This window comes from Plecotus auritus (assembly GCF_963455305.1).
Source record: "Plecotus auritus genome assembly, chromosome: 6".
Classification (NCBI taxonomy): Eukaryota; Metazoa; Chordata; class Mammalia; order Chiroptera; family Vespertilionidae; genus Plecotus; species Plecotus auritus.
The window spans coordinates 50,779,420-50,793,546 of record NC_137773.1 but is presented as its reverse complement, the minus strand read 5'-3'; the positions used below and the strand labels follow the sequence as shown (position 1 = coordinate 50,793,546).

The 14,127-nt window shown below is 38.7% G+C and overlaps 1 protein-coding gene across 2 annotated transcripts in view; it reads left to right on the top strand.

Annotated features, from left to right (window-relative positions):
- The window catches only part of SLC7A11 (solute carrier family 7 member 11), an 86,779-nt gene extending 73,191 nt beyond the window's left edge, over window positions 1-13,588 (top strand). The window contains exon 12 of one of the 2 annotated variants that reach the window (XR_013960967.1): window positions 12,003-12,127. Coding sequence is in view for 1 of the 2 variants with exons in the window: in XM_080675829.1 (XP_080531955.1) it covers window positions 12,003-12,070 (68 nt within the window). In the remaining variant the exon portion in view is untranslated. Of the gene's footprint in view, window positions 1-12,002 lie in introns of both variants that reach the window. The other variant, XM_080675829.1, reaches the window with a different exon arrangement.
- Window positions 13,589-14,127: the final 539 nt, after the last annotated feature.

Below are 14,127 nucleotides of genomic sequence, written 5' to 3'. Positions count from 1 at the left end.
TTAATTTACTTATTTTACCATAACTAATTTTTTAAAGTTCAGCATAAAAGTTCAGAGATATTTCTAGTAAAATTGTTTATAAGTAATGTCAGTGCTACCAAAAATAAAATAACAATTGGTATATGTATTGAATCTCTAGTGTGCTACACGAACTCCTTCAGAAGGCAGTCATTTAAAATAGAGTTTTGCTACTATTCCTCTTTATTAGTTTTTAATTGGTATTTGGTATCTTTAGACCTCTTATATACTACTTATACTGAAATTTGTTTTCTAGCCGACAACACTATTCCCCCAAGAAATGTTACTATGAAAATTAGGTTCTTTAAGGCTAACACAGGCACACTGATCACCTAGCAGGGTATTTAATCTCTATTTCTTGTTAGATCAGATTCATTTTCTGTAGAATGGTTTTAGTTATGTTTTTCCACTTGTAGGCAACACAATTCTGAAAAAAACAAAAGACTTGGTAAACAGTATTTACCATTAGGATTGCTCTTCTCGTTACCAATGTTCAGGACAGATTAACACTCATCACCATGAGATCTGTGTCTATCTCAGATCCTGGCCAGAGACAGTTAAAACCCTTGAGCACCATAGAAAACCAAGAGAATGCAGGATGACAGAGCTGGCAGCCCTAGGGTTGGGCCACATTGAGAAGGGAGCACTGTGAAGGAGCAAATTTCTTGCTTGCTCCCACATAGTAGGCATTTTGTTCTCCCTGTTTGTAGCCAGCCTACTGTAATACTTCTTTCCTTTTGCTAATGTGTGCGTACTTTATACCACATTTTTGTGAGTGCATGCCTATTGCTACGTTCCATGCTTCATTTTTCTTTGATGTGTTTTCCTGCTCATGTAATTTTAAAGTTTGGGGTTATTTTTCTGTCTCTAATGATGTTTTGATCATCTCCAAGAACTCCAAATTTAGTGTTAGGCATTTGTGAAAGCAGCAGCAGTGTAGTAGCCCCATAATGATTATTTGGTTCCCAAAAATGCCATTAAGCATTTTCACCAAAGAACATGACAATTCTGCCTTTTAAACTGCGATCATTGCCACCCTTTATCTTTACAGCTGCCTTGAAAGTCTTCCCTCAATTTTGTTTGATTTTCCTCTTAGGCATCATTCTTGTAATAAAGTAAAATAATAATTCATAGTATTTATTGCTGCAATAGCCAGTATTTTCCTAGCCTTTGGCCAAAACAGAACACTCACACACAGACACACAAAATAGCAGAGTCCTGATCCAGAACGTCACCTCTCCCCCCAGCCACCTCCTTGTCAGAGACAAACTTCATGTGAACTTGGAGGCCAGAGAGCCTCTGCTTGGGGCAGTTAGTTCAGTGATTACAGATCTGGTTGTCTTGGTGGCTAACATTCTTTAGCCTCTGTATTATCATTTCTTTTTACCCCAATACACACAAACCCATTAGCCCTGTGAAGTGCTGGTAGATCAGAACACATCTCACTGAGGGTGCTCCCATAAAAAACACCAGGCAACTGGACAGCTCTCAGAAAACGCTGTAAGGCTGCTCAGCCCAGACAGCCAGGGGATGTGCTGAGCCCGAGGATGGGAGAGGTTCAGAGATTTGATGAATTCCTCTGGCCACAGGATGCCAGTATTGAACCACGTTCTGTTTGACAGCTTTCCTGGGGTGAAATGAAGAGGGGCTCTTGAGGGACTAGACACACAGAAAGCTTTCTCCTGCCGTCTGTGACAGCGTGATTAAATCTCCTGGCTCTTTATGTATTTATTTATTTATAGAAACACCAGCTTCTCACCCAAGGAAAATGGGGCAGAATAGCCACTGATATATTTAGCAGATAACCTGGTGATACCTAATCCTGGCAAAACCCAGCCTGGCCCCCAGCAGCCACTTGACTTGACAGTCTGGGTTTACGAGCCAGACCCCGTCACGGCCAAGAGTGAGTGGGGTCACTGGAAGTTGGTCCCTGTTGCTCAGGGCGAGATAGGAGGACAGCTGCATTTAAACAAAGTATTTGATTATAGAGACTCACACTGGGAAGCACCCGCAGAATGACTGTATCCATCTCTGTGATGGTGACTAGGCAATGCCCCAGTCCTAAAGCATACGCCGCTTACAGTGTGCTGCAGTGACTTCATTTATGATTCCTCAGTGAAAGCTGCTTAATGCATTGAACAGACGCTTCATGCAGACTGCAGTGCCACATGTGAGACTAGTTAAGCTTGCCCACATTTCTTAGGGGCCCAAACCATCTTCATTATAGGATAAAAAGAGACCATCCATGTGAAAAGGTTATGAGGTCTTTTTTAAAAAAAAATACATGCTGGGAGAAACCAAGATGGCGGCATAGGTAAGCACCTAAACTGCTGCCTCGCACAACAATTTCAAAACTACAACTAAAAGACAGAACGTCTATCACCCAGAACCACGGGAAAGCTGGCTGAGTGGAAGTTCTACAACTAGAAGGAAAGAGCAAACAGCATTGAGGGGTGCACAAGCGCTGAAAAGCTGAGGTACGGAGACGCGCGAATTGGGCTGGGGACGGGTGACTGAAAGCTCTGCTGTTTTCAACCCGAAGGGAGATAAGCTCCCGATTACTCCGAACTCGTTTCTGGGGAGACGCGGGGGACCCAAACTCCTACAGGGAGAAGCTGGACTGTCTGCCGTGGGGTCGGAAAGTGAGGGAGGCTTGCTTGCAGGGCTGCGCGCAGGAACAATTGTTTATTGTGCTGGGGCGCGGGACGCGGGGACAGGGTCGGAGCCACAGAGCCGGCTTACTGGCAGCCATCGCTGTTTGTCACGCCCTAGCCTAGTCACGCCCTGAGACCCCGCCCTGCACAATCTACGAACCCACCCAAGCTCCAAGCAGCAGCTTTAGCATATGAATGGCCTGCCCTATCGCAGCTTAACCTAGCAAACTTGCAGCCCGGGTCAGACAGCTCCAAAACCTCCAAACTCCAAGCAAAGAGGAGAAAACTGTAGTTCTTGCTGTAGCTCCTGCTGGGTGGCCTCAGACAGTAGCTGACCTGCACCCCATTGGAGATCCAGAAGCCAGTGTACCTAGTGGTCAGTGTGAGACACCAGATTTCAACTCCTCACATCCATAAGTGATACATTCAAGAGGCAGACTCAGTGAGCACCAAAGCCCCACTGAAACAAGCCCTGCACCATAAGCGTGTCTCCAGCGCAGCAGTTCTTCCATTATAGACACAGCGGGTCCTCACAGCCAATTGGCCTGGAGGTCAATTCCTCCCAGTGTACCAACAGCAATCAAGGCTTAACTACACCAAGACTTTGCACTCAGCCCACAAAGGGGTGTACCAAAGGCGTCCACCTCAGGTGATTGGGGAGGCTGAGCTACTGGCCCCTATAGGTCACCTACCACACAAAGCCACTCCATCAACATAAGGAAGCAGCAAAATGCGGAGACAAAGAAACATGTCACGAATGAGAGAAATGGAGGAAAGCAAACTAATGGACGACATAGTGTTCAGAACCACATTTATAAGGTTACTCAAGAATCTTCTAAAAACCGCCGATAAACTTGATGAGACCTTCAAGGACCTTAATGAGAATGTCAAAAAAATGGAAAAGGACCAGTCAGAAATTAAGCATACACTGTCTGAAATAAAGAATATACCAAAACTGAACTGTAGATCAACCTACCCCAAGAATCAAACCAAAGATCTGAAATATGAGGAAACAAAAAACACCCAACCAGAAAAACAAAAAGAAAAAATCCAAAAATATGAAGGTAGTGTAAGGAGCCTCTGGGACAACTTTAAGCGTACCAACATCCGAATTTTTGGGGTGCCAGAAGAAGAGAGAGAGCAAAATATTGAAAACCTATTAGAAGAAATAATGACAGAAAACTTTCCCTACCTGGTGAAAGAAATAGACTTACAAGTTCAGGAAGCACACAGAACCCCATACAAGAGGAATCCAAAGAGGACCACACCAAGACACATCATAATTAAAATGCCAAGAGCAAAAGACAAAGAGAGAATCTTGAAAGCAGCAAGAGAAAAACGGTTAGTTACCTACAAGGGAGCACCCATACGACTGTCAGCTGATTTCTCGGCAGAAACTATGCAGGCCAGAAGGGAGTGGCAACAAATATTCAAAGTGATGAACAGCAAGAACCTACAACCAAGATTACTCTACCCAGCAAAGCTATCATTCAGAGTTGAAGGTCAGATAAAGAGCTTCACAGACAAGAAAAAGCTAAAGGAGTTCATCACCACCAAACCAGGATTACATGAAATGCTGAAGGGTGTTCTTTAAGAAGAGGAAGAAGAAGAAAAAGGTAAAGATAAAAATTATGAACAACAAAATGACATCAAATACATACCTACCAACAAGTGAATCTAAAAATCAAGTGAATAAAAAATCTGAAGAACAGAATGGACTGGTGAATATAATAGAATCAGGGACATAGAAAGGGAGTGGACTGACAATTCTCAGGGGGGAGGGGGTGTGAGGGGTGCGGGAAGAGACTGGACAAAAAGCTTACACCTATGGATGAAGACAGTGGCGGGGGGTAAGGGCATGGGGTGGGGTGGGGAATCAGGTGGAGGGGAGCTAGGGGGAAAAAAAGAGGAACACCTGTAATAATCTGAACAATAAAGATTTATTAAAAAAATAAAAATAAATAAAAATAAAAATACATACATAAATGCATAAATAAATAAAAAATAAAATAAAAATAAAAAAAAATACATGCTATTATTCTAATCCTGACTTCTGGGGAAGATGGTTTGTGTGCTAGTATTTCACGACTTCTGGCTGTAGTTCCTGTGATTGTACCAGGCGTGGTTGGGAAATCAGATTCTTCAAGGTCACTTGTTGTTTCAACTGGTTTCAGGAATACCTACTGAATATGAAAGGTAAAACTGAAAATACAATTGCTGTTTGGTTTTGTATCTTGTAGTTACTGTAAACAGCAAATACAGACTCACTGGCTCTACTTTATTTAAAGAAATAGTATCATGGGGTTGATTATCCATATAGCCGAAGGACTTATAAGAGCATTAGTGTAATTGAATGCTACATGACTGGGCAAGCAGGAGCTTCCTTAGAGGCTTACTTGGGTCTGTTGAGAACCCATCTAACAGCATAACTGTAGATAACCTAGAAGAAAAGGTTGGTGTGGCTCCAACAGGTACTCAGAGCCAAAATCAGCCACTCCACCCAAACCTCCATAATGATGAAGATTATCCAAATCTTGAGCATAAGAAAGCCACAGGAAACACAGGACTGGTTGAATGTGGAAGAAGAGAAAGGATGGGTGTGAAGAACTAGAAGAGAGAGTCTTTGGCCCCAGATATGCTATGGAATAGAAGTCTAGACTGAACACTCAGGAAGGAGAATGTCACACTAGAAAAGCAGCAGGCTCCCAGCACTGCTCTCCCTTTGTTTAGACCCAGTGCAGTGTTGTGACCTGGGTAAGCAAGTTGGTTAAGAAAACAAAGGGCTGATGGTCCCAAAATAGAGAAACACACTTTGGAAGAGGCTTCTGTTTGGACATGGAGGAGCAGATGCTAAATTAAAAAGTCAGTTATTAAAACAAGAAGAAAGGAAAATCTCAGTAGATAAATGCATGGACACACACACACACACACACACACACACACACGGCAGTTGTGGAGATAGTTCAGCTAGCTACAGCAGACTTCTCCAGTGAAGAACAAAGGGCAGATGAGGATGTCAATTTAACACCACCGTTTTGCATTTGGCCACAGTAGACAACTACAACCCTTGTTTCACCCTGTCAGATGACTCTAGCTCTTCCCTGCCTATAAAGCCACCTCTTCCTACTATTGATTGACGCTTTTATTCTATTTGTTTTTCTAGGATAATTTTACCATTTCCCTTTCCTGTAAGCATGGAGTTTTATTGCTCTTGAGTGTTCACTTGTGCTTCATGTACATCTCAATGTAGAATGGGCTGTGACCAAATATAATTTATTTGCGAAACATTTACATTGAGTTTACCATTTGCCAGAACTGTGCTGGGCCCTGTATCATCAATGGATAGTATAAAAATTAGTATGCTGAGGAAAACAACTGTTACAAAGCAAACGATGGTATTAAATATTGCTTGGAAAGGACTATTACAGGTGGCAAGTAATAAAAGAGAAATGCTAAATGTCTAGATGAGAGATGATCTGGGTCTGAAGCCACCAAAATGACATGGTAGGCTTGAGAGGCTCCAGGGCCAGTAGTAGTTTGAAGAGGTTCTGTAGGGATTGATTACAAAGATAAGAAGTGACCAAAAAGTAATGTCCTAGGAAACCAGAGTCACAGAGTTCTAGGACTACCAAGATAACATGACCTTAGAAATTATCTAGACTAGTGGTTTCTACACATTAGTCTATCTGAATCACACATTTCTGGGCTCCAGGTTCAGTTTCTGATTCAGTGGGTCTAGGGTGGGGCTTGTAAAGATGCCTTTTGAATATCTTAGCTGGTCTGCAGAATACACTCTGAAAACCACAGACCAAGTCCAAGTCCCTCATTCTTCTTTGTTAAATTAATTTATTTTTATTGAGATACTAGAAGCCCAGTGCACAAATTCATGCACGGGTGGGGGCTGGCCAGGGGAAGGGACTCCGGGTGGTTGGTGGGCCGGCCCGGCCCCTTGTTGAACTCCGGTTGAACTCCTGGTCGAGGGGACAATTTGCTTATTACCCTTTTATTATATAGGATAATTGGCATATAACATTGTATAAGATAAAAGTGTAAAATATGTTAGTCTGATACATTTACTAGGTGTACTGGTTAATAATGCGGATTTTTTTCAATAGATGGAGTTACACATATGTTGATATATATGCGATTTGATATGTATGCTATTTTGTTGTATTGACAACAGCTTCAAAACTTCATATGTTAAATTTTCTGAAGGTGTTGACATCATAGATATTTTTATGCTTAAAATGTTGACTTTTGTGCCAACAAAAGAGCATCTTCGGGAAGTTTTATTTATTTATTTATTTTTTAAAATATATTTTATTGATATTTTACAGAGAGGAAGGGAGAGGGATAGAGAGCTAGAAACATCGATGAGAGAGAAACATCGATCAGCTGCCTCCTGCACACCCCCCACTGGGGATGTGCCCACAACCAAGGTACATGCCCTTGACCGGAATCGAACCCGGGACCCCTCAGTCCGCAGGCCGACGCTCTAGCCACTGAGCCAAACCGGTTTCGGCGGGAAGTTTTAATTCATTACTTTATTTTGAAGAAAAGTGCTGCTCAGTACTTCGGGAAGCTTATGGTGAGCATGCTCCATCTCAAGATACTTGTGAACACTGGTTTAAATGTTTTAAAAGTGATGGTTTCGATGTGAAAGACAGAGAACGTCCAGGTCAACCAAAAAAGTTTGAAGACTAACAATTACAAGCATTATTGGATGAAGATGCGTGTCAAACTCAAAAACAATTTGCAGAAAGATTAAACGTTGCTCAGCAAACAATTTCTGATCATTTACAAGCAATGGGAAAGATTTTAAAGGAAGGAAAATGGGTGCCACATCAACTGAACAAAAGACAAATGGAAAAGCGAAAAGTCATCAGTAAAATATTGCTTCAATGGCATGAAAGAAAGTCTTTTTTGCATTGAATTGTGACTGGCAATGAAAAGTGGATTTATTTTGAGAATCCCAAATGCACAAAATCAGGGTTTGATCCAGGTCAACCATCAACATCAACTGCAAGGCCAAATCGCTTTGGAAAGAAGACAATGCTCTGCGTTTGGTGGGATCAGGAAGGTGTGGTGTATTATGAGTTTCTAAAACCAGGTGGAACTGTTAATGCTGATCACTACTGATAACAAATAATCAATTTGAACCACGCTTTGATCGTAAAATGACCAGAATAGGCCAGAAGACACGGCAAAGTAATTTTGCTTCATGATAACACTTCATCACACACCTCAAAACCAGTTAAAGACACGTTAAAAGATCTTGCCTGGGAAGTATTAACCCACCTGCCATATTCACCAGACCTTGCTCCTTCAGATTACCACTTGTTCCGATCCATGGCACATGTACTTTCTGAGCAGCACTTCAAAACGAATGAAGAAGTGGAAAATTGGGTTTCTGAATGGTTTGCCTCAAAACAAGAGAAGTTCTATTGGGACAAAATCCACAAATTACCTGAAAGATGTGGGGGATGTGTAGCTAGTGATGGACATTACTTTGAATAAAGCACTTTTGATGTTTCTCTTGAAATTATTGTGTTTTCTTTGATTAAAAAATCCGCATTATTAACCGGTACACCTGTATATACTGCAATATGATTACTACAGTAGCATTAGCTAACACTAGTTTTATTATGGCATGTATTTATCATTTTTTTTATGTGTGTGTTGAGAGTAGTTAAGATTTAGACTCTGAGCAACTTTTATAATATGGTACATTGACAATTATCACTATGACGTGCATTACATAGAACTTACTTATTTACTAGTTTTAAGTCTGCACCCTTAACATCTCCTCAGTTCCCCCTCTCCCTATCCCCTGATCATCAACATTTTACTCTGTCTTTACATGTTCAGTTTGTTTAGATTCCACATACAAGTTATTTCATACAGTATTTGTCTTCGTCTGATTTATCTCACTTAGCATGATGTCTTTAATGTCCACTCATGTTGTTGCAAATGGCAGGCTTTCCTTCTCTCTCATGGTTAAATAATATTTCACTGTTTGTATATGTGTCACATCTTCACTCATTTGTTGATGGACACTTGTGCTGTTTCCAAATCTTACATATTGTGAATAATAGTTCAATGAACATAAGTGTGCAGCTATCCCTCCGAGATACTAATTTCAGTTCCTTTGGATACATACCCAGGAATAGGATTACTGGGTCATATGGAAGTTCTATTTTTAATTTTTTGAGGAACACCCATACTGTTTTCCATAATGGTTGTTCCAATTTACAATGTATAGGGTTCCCTTTTCTTCTTATCTTTGCCAACATTTGATATCTCTTGTCCTATTTAAAATATTTTTCAGAAGAATATGAATTTTTTTTTTTTTTGCCTCTCTTATGTGTTTGGTTTAAATGTTCTAGGCCAGAAGGCCTCTATGCTCCATTTAACCACCAGGAACCTTGGTCTCTTCATCCCCTGGGGCAGTGCCACTTAAAGTATGGACTACAAACAAGTCTAGCTTATGAACTGCTTGGTAACAGTACTATGAATTGAGTCATAATATCCTAACACATGTAAGGTAACAACATCTCATTGTGGGTTTGTTTTGCATTTTTTTTGATGATTAGTGATGTTGAACAACTTTATGTATGCCTGTTGGCCATTTGTATATCTTTGTTGGAAAAAGGTCGATTCAGGTCTTTTTCCCACTTTTTAAATTGGGTTATTTCTTTTTCTGCTATTGGTTTATCTGAGTTCATCATATATTTTGGAAGTATGCTTTGCTAATATTTTCTTCCATTCTGTAACTTGTCTTTTCAACTTATTGTTTCCTTTGCTTGGCAGAAGTTTTTAGTTTAATGTAGTCATAATTGTTTTACTTTTTATTGCCTGTGCTTTGGCAACTTAACTAAGAAATCATTGCCTAGATCAATGTCAAGGACCTTTTGCCCTATGTTTTCTTCTAGAAGTTTTGTGGCTTCAAGTCTTACATTAAAATTTTTGGTTCATGTCAAGTTAATTTTTGAGTGATATAAGGCAAGGATTGTTTCATTTCTTCTTGCATGTGGATATCCAGTTTTATGTCCTTTCCCTATTGTGTGTTCTTGGTACCCTTGTCAAAAATAAATTAATTATATAGGGAGGTTTGTGTATCTGTTCTCTATTTTGTTCTACTAATTTATGTGTCTATTTTTATGCCAGGACCATACTATTTTGATTGCTATAGCTTCGCATTATAGCTTGAAATTAGGTATCATGATGTCTCCAGATTTGTTCTTTCTCAGTATAGCTTTGGTTATTTGGGGTCTTTTGTGGTTCCAAACACATTTTATGATAATTTTTCTACTTTGTTAGAAATGACATTGGAATTTTGATCAGGATTGCACTGAATATATAGACCATGTTGGGTCTAATGGACATTTTCTCAATATTAATTCTTTCAATCTTGGAACACAAGGTATCTTTCTATTTCTTTGTGGCTTCTTTAATCTCTTTTATCACTGTCTTATGATTTTCACCTTCTTGATTAAGTTTCTTTCCAAGTATTTTATTGTTTTTAATGCTATTGTAAATAGGATCGCTTTCTTAATTTATCTTTTAGATAATTTGTTGTTAGTGTTCAGACATGCTACTGATTCCTGTATGTTGATTTATACCCTGCAATTTTAGAATTCATTCATTCTGATAATTTTTAGTGGCTTCTTTAAGATTTTATATATAAGATGTCATCTGTGAACAGAGATAATTTTACTTCTTCCTCTCTGATACGGATATCTTATATTTCTTTTTCCACTTAATTGCTAATTGCTCTGGCTAGGATACCAGTACTATGATGAGCCATCCTTACATTTCTGAGATAAATCCCACTTGATCATGGTGAATGAGCCTTTAACATGTTGTTGAATCTGGTTTGCTAATATTTTGCTGATAATGTTTTCAGCCATATAATCAAAAAAGTATTGGTGTTCATTCTTCATGTTTGGTAGAATTCACCAGTGAAACCATCTGTTCTGAGCTTTTCTGTATTGGGAAAAATTAATGGGTCTGAGCCTTGAACTGCCTGGGAGTGGGGCCAGGGTAGTGACAGTACTCCTAGCAATAATGGGTCAGAGCCAATACCTGGGACCCAGGGGACAGGGCTTGGGGCAGCAAGAGCTATCTCAGCAATGACAGTTCAGAGTCTTGACCAGGGATGGAGGGAGAGGAATGTGAGGCAGCAGCAACACAGCCCTAAATAAAGGCAGGCCAAGTGTTACTTGGGACCCTGAGGGCTGGACTCAGAGCAGGGGAAGCTGCCTCAGTAATGGTGGGAAAATGCCTGACCTGGGCCCATTTGGGCAAAGAGAAGTGGCAGCTCAAGTCTTGTGTATGGTAAGATGCTGTGGCACCCAATCCCTGAGAATGGGGCACAGCAACAACCAGAGAACCTGAAGCCATCTCACTTCAGCAACAGCTCCAGCATCTGGGAATAGATACAGAGGTGGGGGCACTCCAGGCTGCTCCATCAGGGGATCAGCATGTTCAAGACTGTGGGAGACCTCTCTAGCAAAAGTTGCAAATGTCCACAATGGTGAGGTTTGCTGGGGTTCTCCGGCTCTCTTTCTCTGGGAATTTTCTTAGATCTCTGACTGGGGGATGTGGTGATGTAGGCAAAATACTTTTTTTTAACTTAACTATGTGGCCATCCTTGATTTCTGAGCTCTGCCAGGTTTTTGCTGCATTTTGTTGTTGTTGTTGTCTAGACTCTAGAGCTTTTCCTGAGCTATTTTCTTCCATTTAAAGCTATTTATTGTCCTGTTTTCTTAAGGCGGTGATGAGCATTGGGACCTCCTAGCATTTTACTAGTAGCTTGCTGATGTCACTCCCAAGTCCCTCATTCCTATAGATGATGCAAATGAGGCCCTGGGAGATGAAATGTTTTGCTCAATAATACACTACAAGTTTGAGACTGGAAATTTTATTCTGATTCTTCTCTTGATTTTGCTGAGGAATTGATTGTAATCTCATGGGTACGAAAACAACAAAGCAATTTAAAACTGAATATGAAATGTGTTTTTGAACAGTTATTTACATCTTGATCCTATTGTCTCAGAATATTTTCAGCCTCCTGATTCATAAATAAAAGTCCTTATTTTAATAGAAAGTATTAACATATTCTTCTGAGAAGTCATCATGGGAAGTTATAGACGTGACATACATTAATTGAGCATGATAGAATTCTAATGAAGTAAATAATTCTTGTAAGTGCTCTATGAAATAGAAGTTATGTGTTTTCAGTATTCAACCCCAAATACTTCACATTTTGCTGTTTTTTATATATTTATTTCTGTACATTTTTAATTTTTCTTCATTATTTCTTTGTAGGCAGAATAACCAGAACATTACAAATAATACTGGAAGTTGTACCAGAAGAAGATTGTCATAAATTATAAATTTATGCATTTGAAATCTTGGCAATCTATCCTTGGCTTTGTTTCTGTCCAAAGGGCTGAAACAAAGTATGGACGTTCACCTCGTTTTATGAAAATCCAGAGGACTGCAGCTTTGGTGATGGAATAAAGGAATCAGTTATTTTTATTCAGATCTTTTAGTGTATTCAAACTGGTTTCTAAGAAATTTAGTTATAACTCCATGTAATTGTAGAAAGCTGATATGCAGCTATACCATGAGTTCACGTGATTCTTGTGTCCCTGATACCTACCTGTTGAGGTGAGGGGAAAAGACTATGGGATGGACAATTAACTCAGTGGTCTTTCTCTGTAACATATCATGGCTAAGAAACTTCAAATTGAAGACTGAGGTGTTTTCTGTATATATGGGTTTTGTGAAAACATTTTTTACCTACTGTAGAAGACCATACTGTGAAAAGTGTTCTCTATTCTTCTAGAGAAAGAACAAAAAAAAGCATACATCATCATTATGGACAGAGGAAAGAAAGAAATTTGTGTTACATTGGCATTGCATTGTTTCCCCTTCTGTGCCAACTTAGATGTCACTCATCTTTTAAGGTTAATACTAACAGCATTGTGAACAAAAGACAGAGGGGTATGCCTAACTTTAATAAATACATTAAAGAAGAGCTTCTAGAAGCTATTGTTTACAAATGCAGGAATTATGTTTGTGTAAAAATCAGAATTTATTATGTTGGGGTATATTTTTTCACTCCTCATCAGGAAGCTTTGTGGTTGTCTGACATTTTGTTTTCATGGCAGCCCATTTGATCAGGAAAGGATGTAACATCCTTCTTACAGTAAAACAATAGTCAGTTTGGTATTAAATCCTTTTAAGCACCATTACCTGTTTCACGAATAATTTACCCTTGATAAATATATCTAAATATGTGCATTTTCAAATCTTCAAATTAAAATATCAATGTTAAGACAGAAATTGCCAAGAAAGAAAATGCCCAAAATATTATACCTAACCCTATAATCATATCTATATGCAATGATAGTAATTCTGGACAATATTTTTAGTTTATAGTTATTTTTACATGGTGATGAATTTTGACAGGTTGTACATTGCCTATATATATTTTATATTCTGTTAAAATATCTCTTTAGATAAAACTGTGCAGATCAATTAGGAAATGACATATATTTACATAAAAATTGAGGAAGAAATGCCACTGCTAAATAAGATTCACAACTGATGTTTTTAAAAATTTTTGACTTCTATATTTAGTCTTTGACAGTAATTTATTTACCTTAATTATCATTGAATCTGCAAAAGAGATAACTGATAACAGATTCACTAAAAGAAATAGAAATTGTGCATGCATGCGTATATCCAGACAGGTGTTATTATGCTAGGTTCAGAAACTATTGTGCAATTTTCTAATGATAGTAATATCATGATGACATTTGTTAACTATTATTTACACACATCTAAGGTTAAGTAGTTCATCATAGCCAGAGTTGTGTTTCATCCTGTAATTTTTTGTCCATTTGAAAATAAGAATTTTTGAAAGAATGACACTGGTTAAAATCATTAAGAGAAGATGTAGAGTTCATAGACAATTGACAAATTAATAATGATATTTCATAATTTGAGACAATTCCAATTCACAAATTTCAATTTTTTCTCTTGATAACATTTAAAATATATCCAAGATTGACATTTTTTAGACAAACCTACTATTTGGGTCTGTAAGTGAATTCATAGGGTTTTAAAAGTTGATGTGTAGTCTCTACTTCCTATATCTTTTTAGCCATATCTCTTCCCATTATATTGTTGCTGGAGGTATTGCAATCTAGGCCCATATATTCTAAACCAGAAAACTCTTCTTGGATTTTTATGTAATGAGAAAAAAGGTAGAGTCTCATGGAGAGGTTTGTATGGTTCCTGATTATTCCTGAGGTTAATAGCAACAAATAGGTCTCCATGTTTTATTTATTTGTTTATATTGTGTTATAATTTCTCTTTAAATATACCACTGAACTGGCTAAGTAGAATACATATTCATTATTCTTTCATCATTATCAAAATG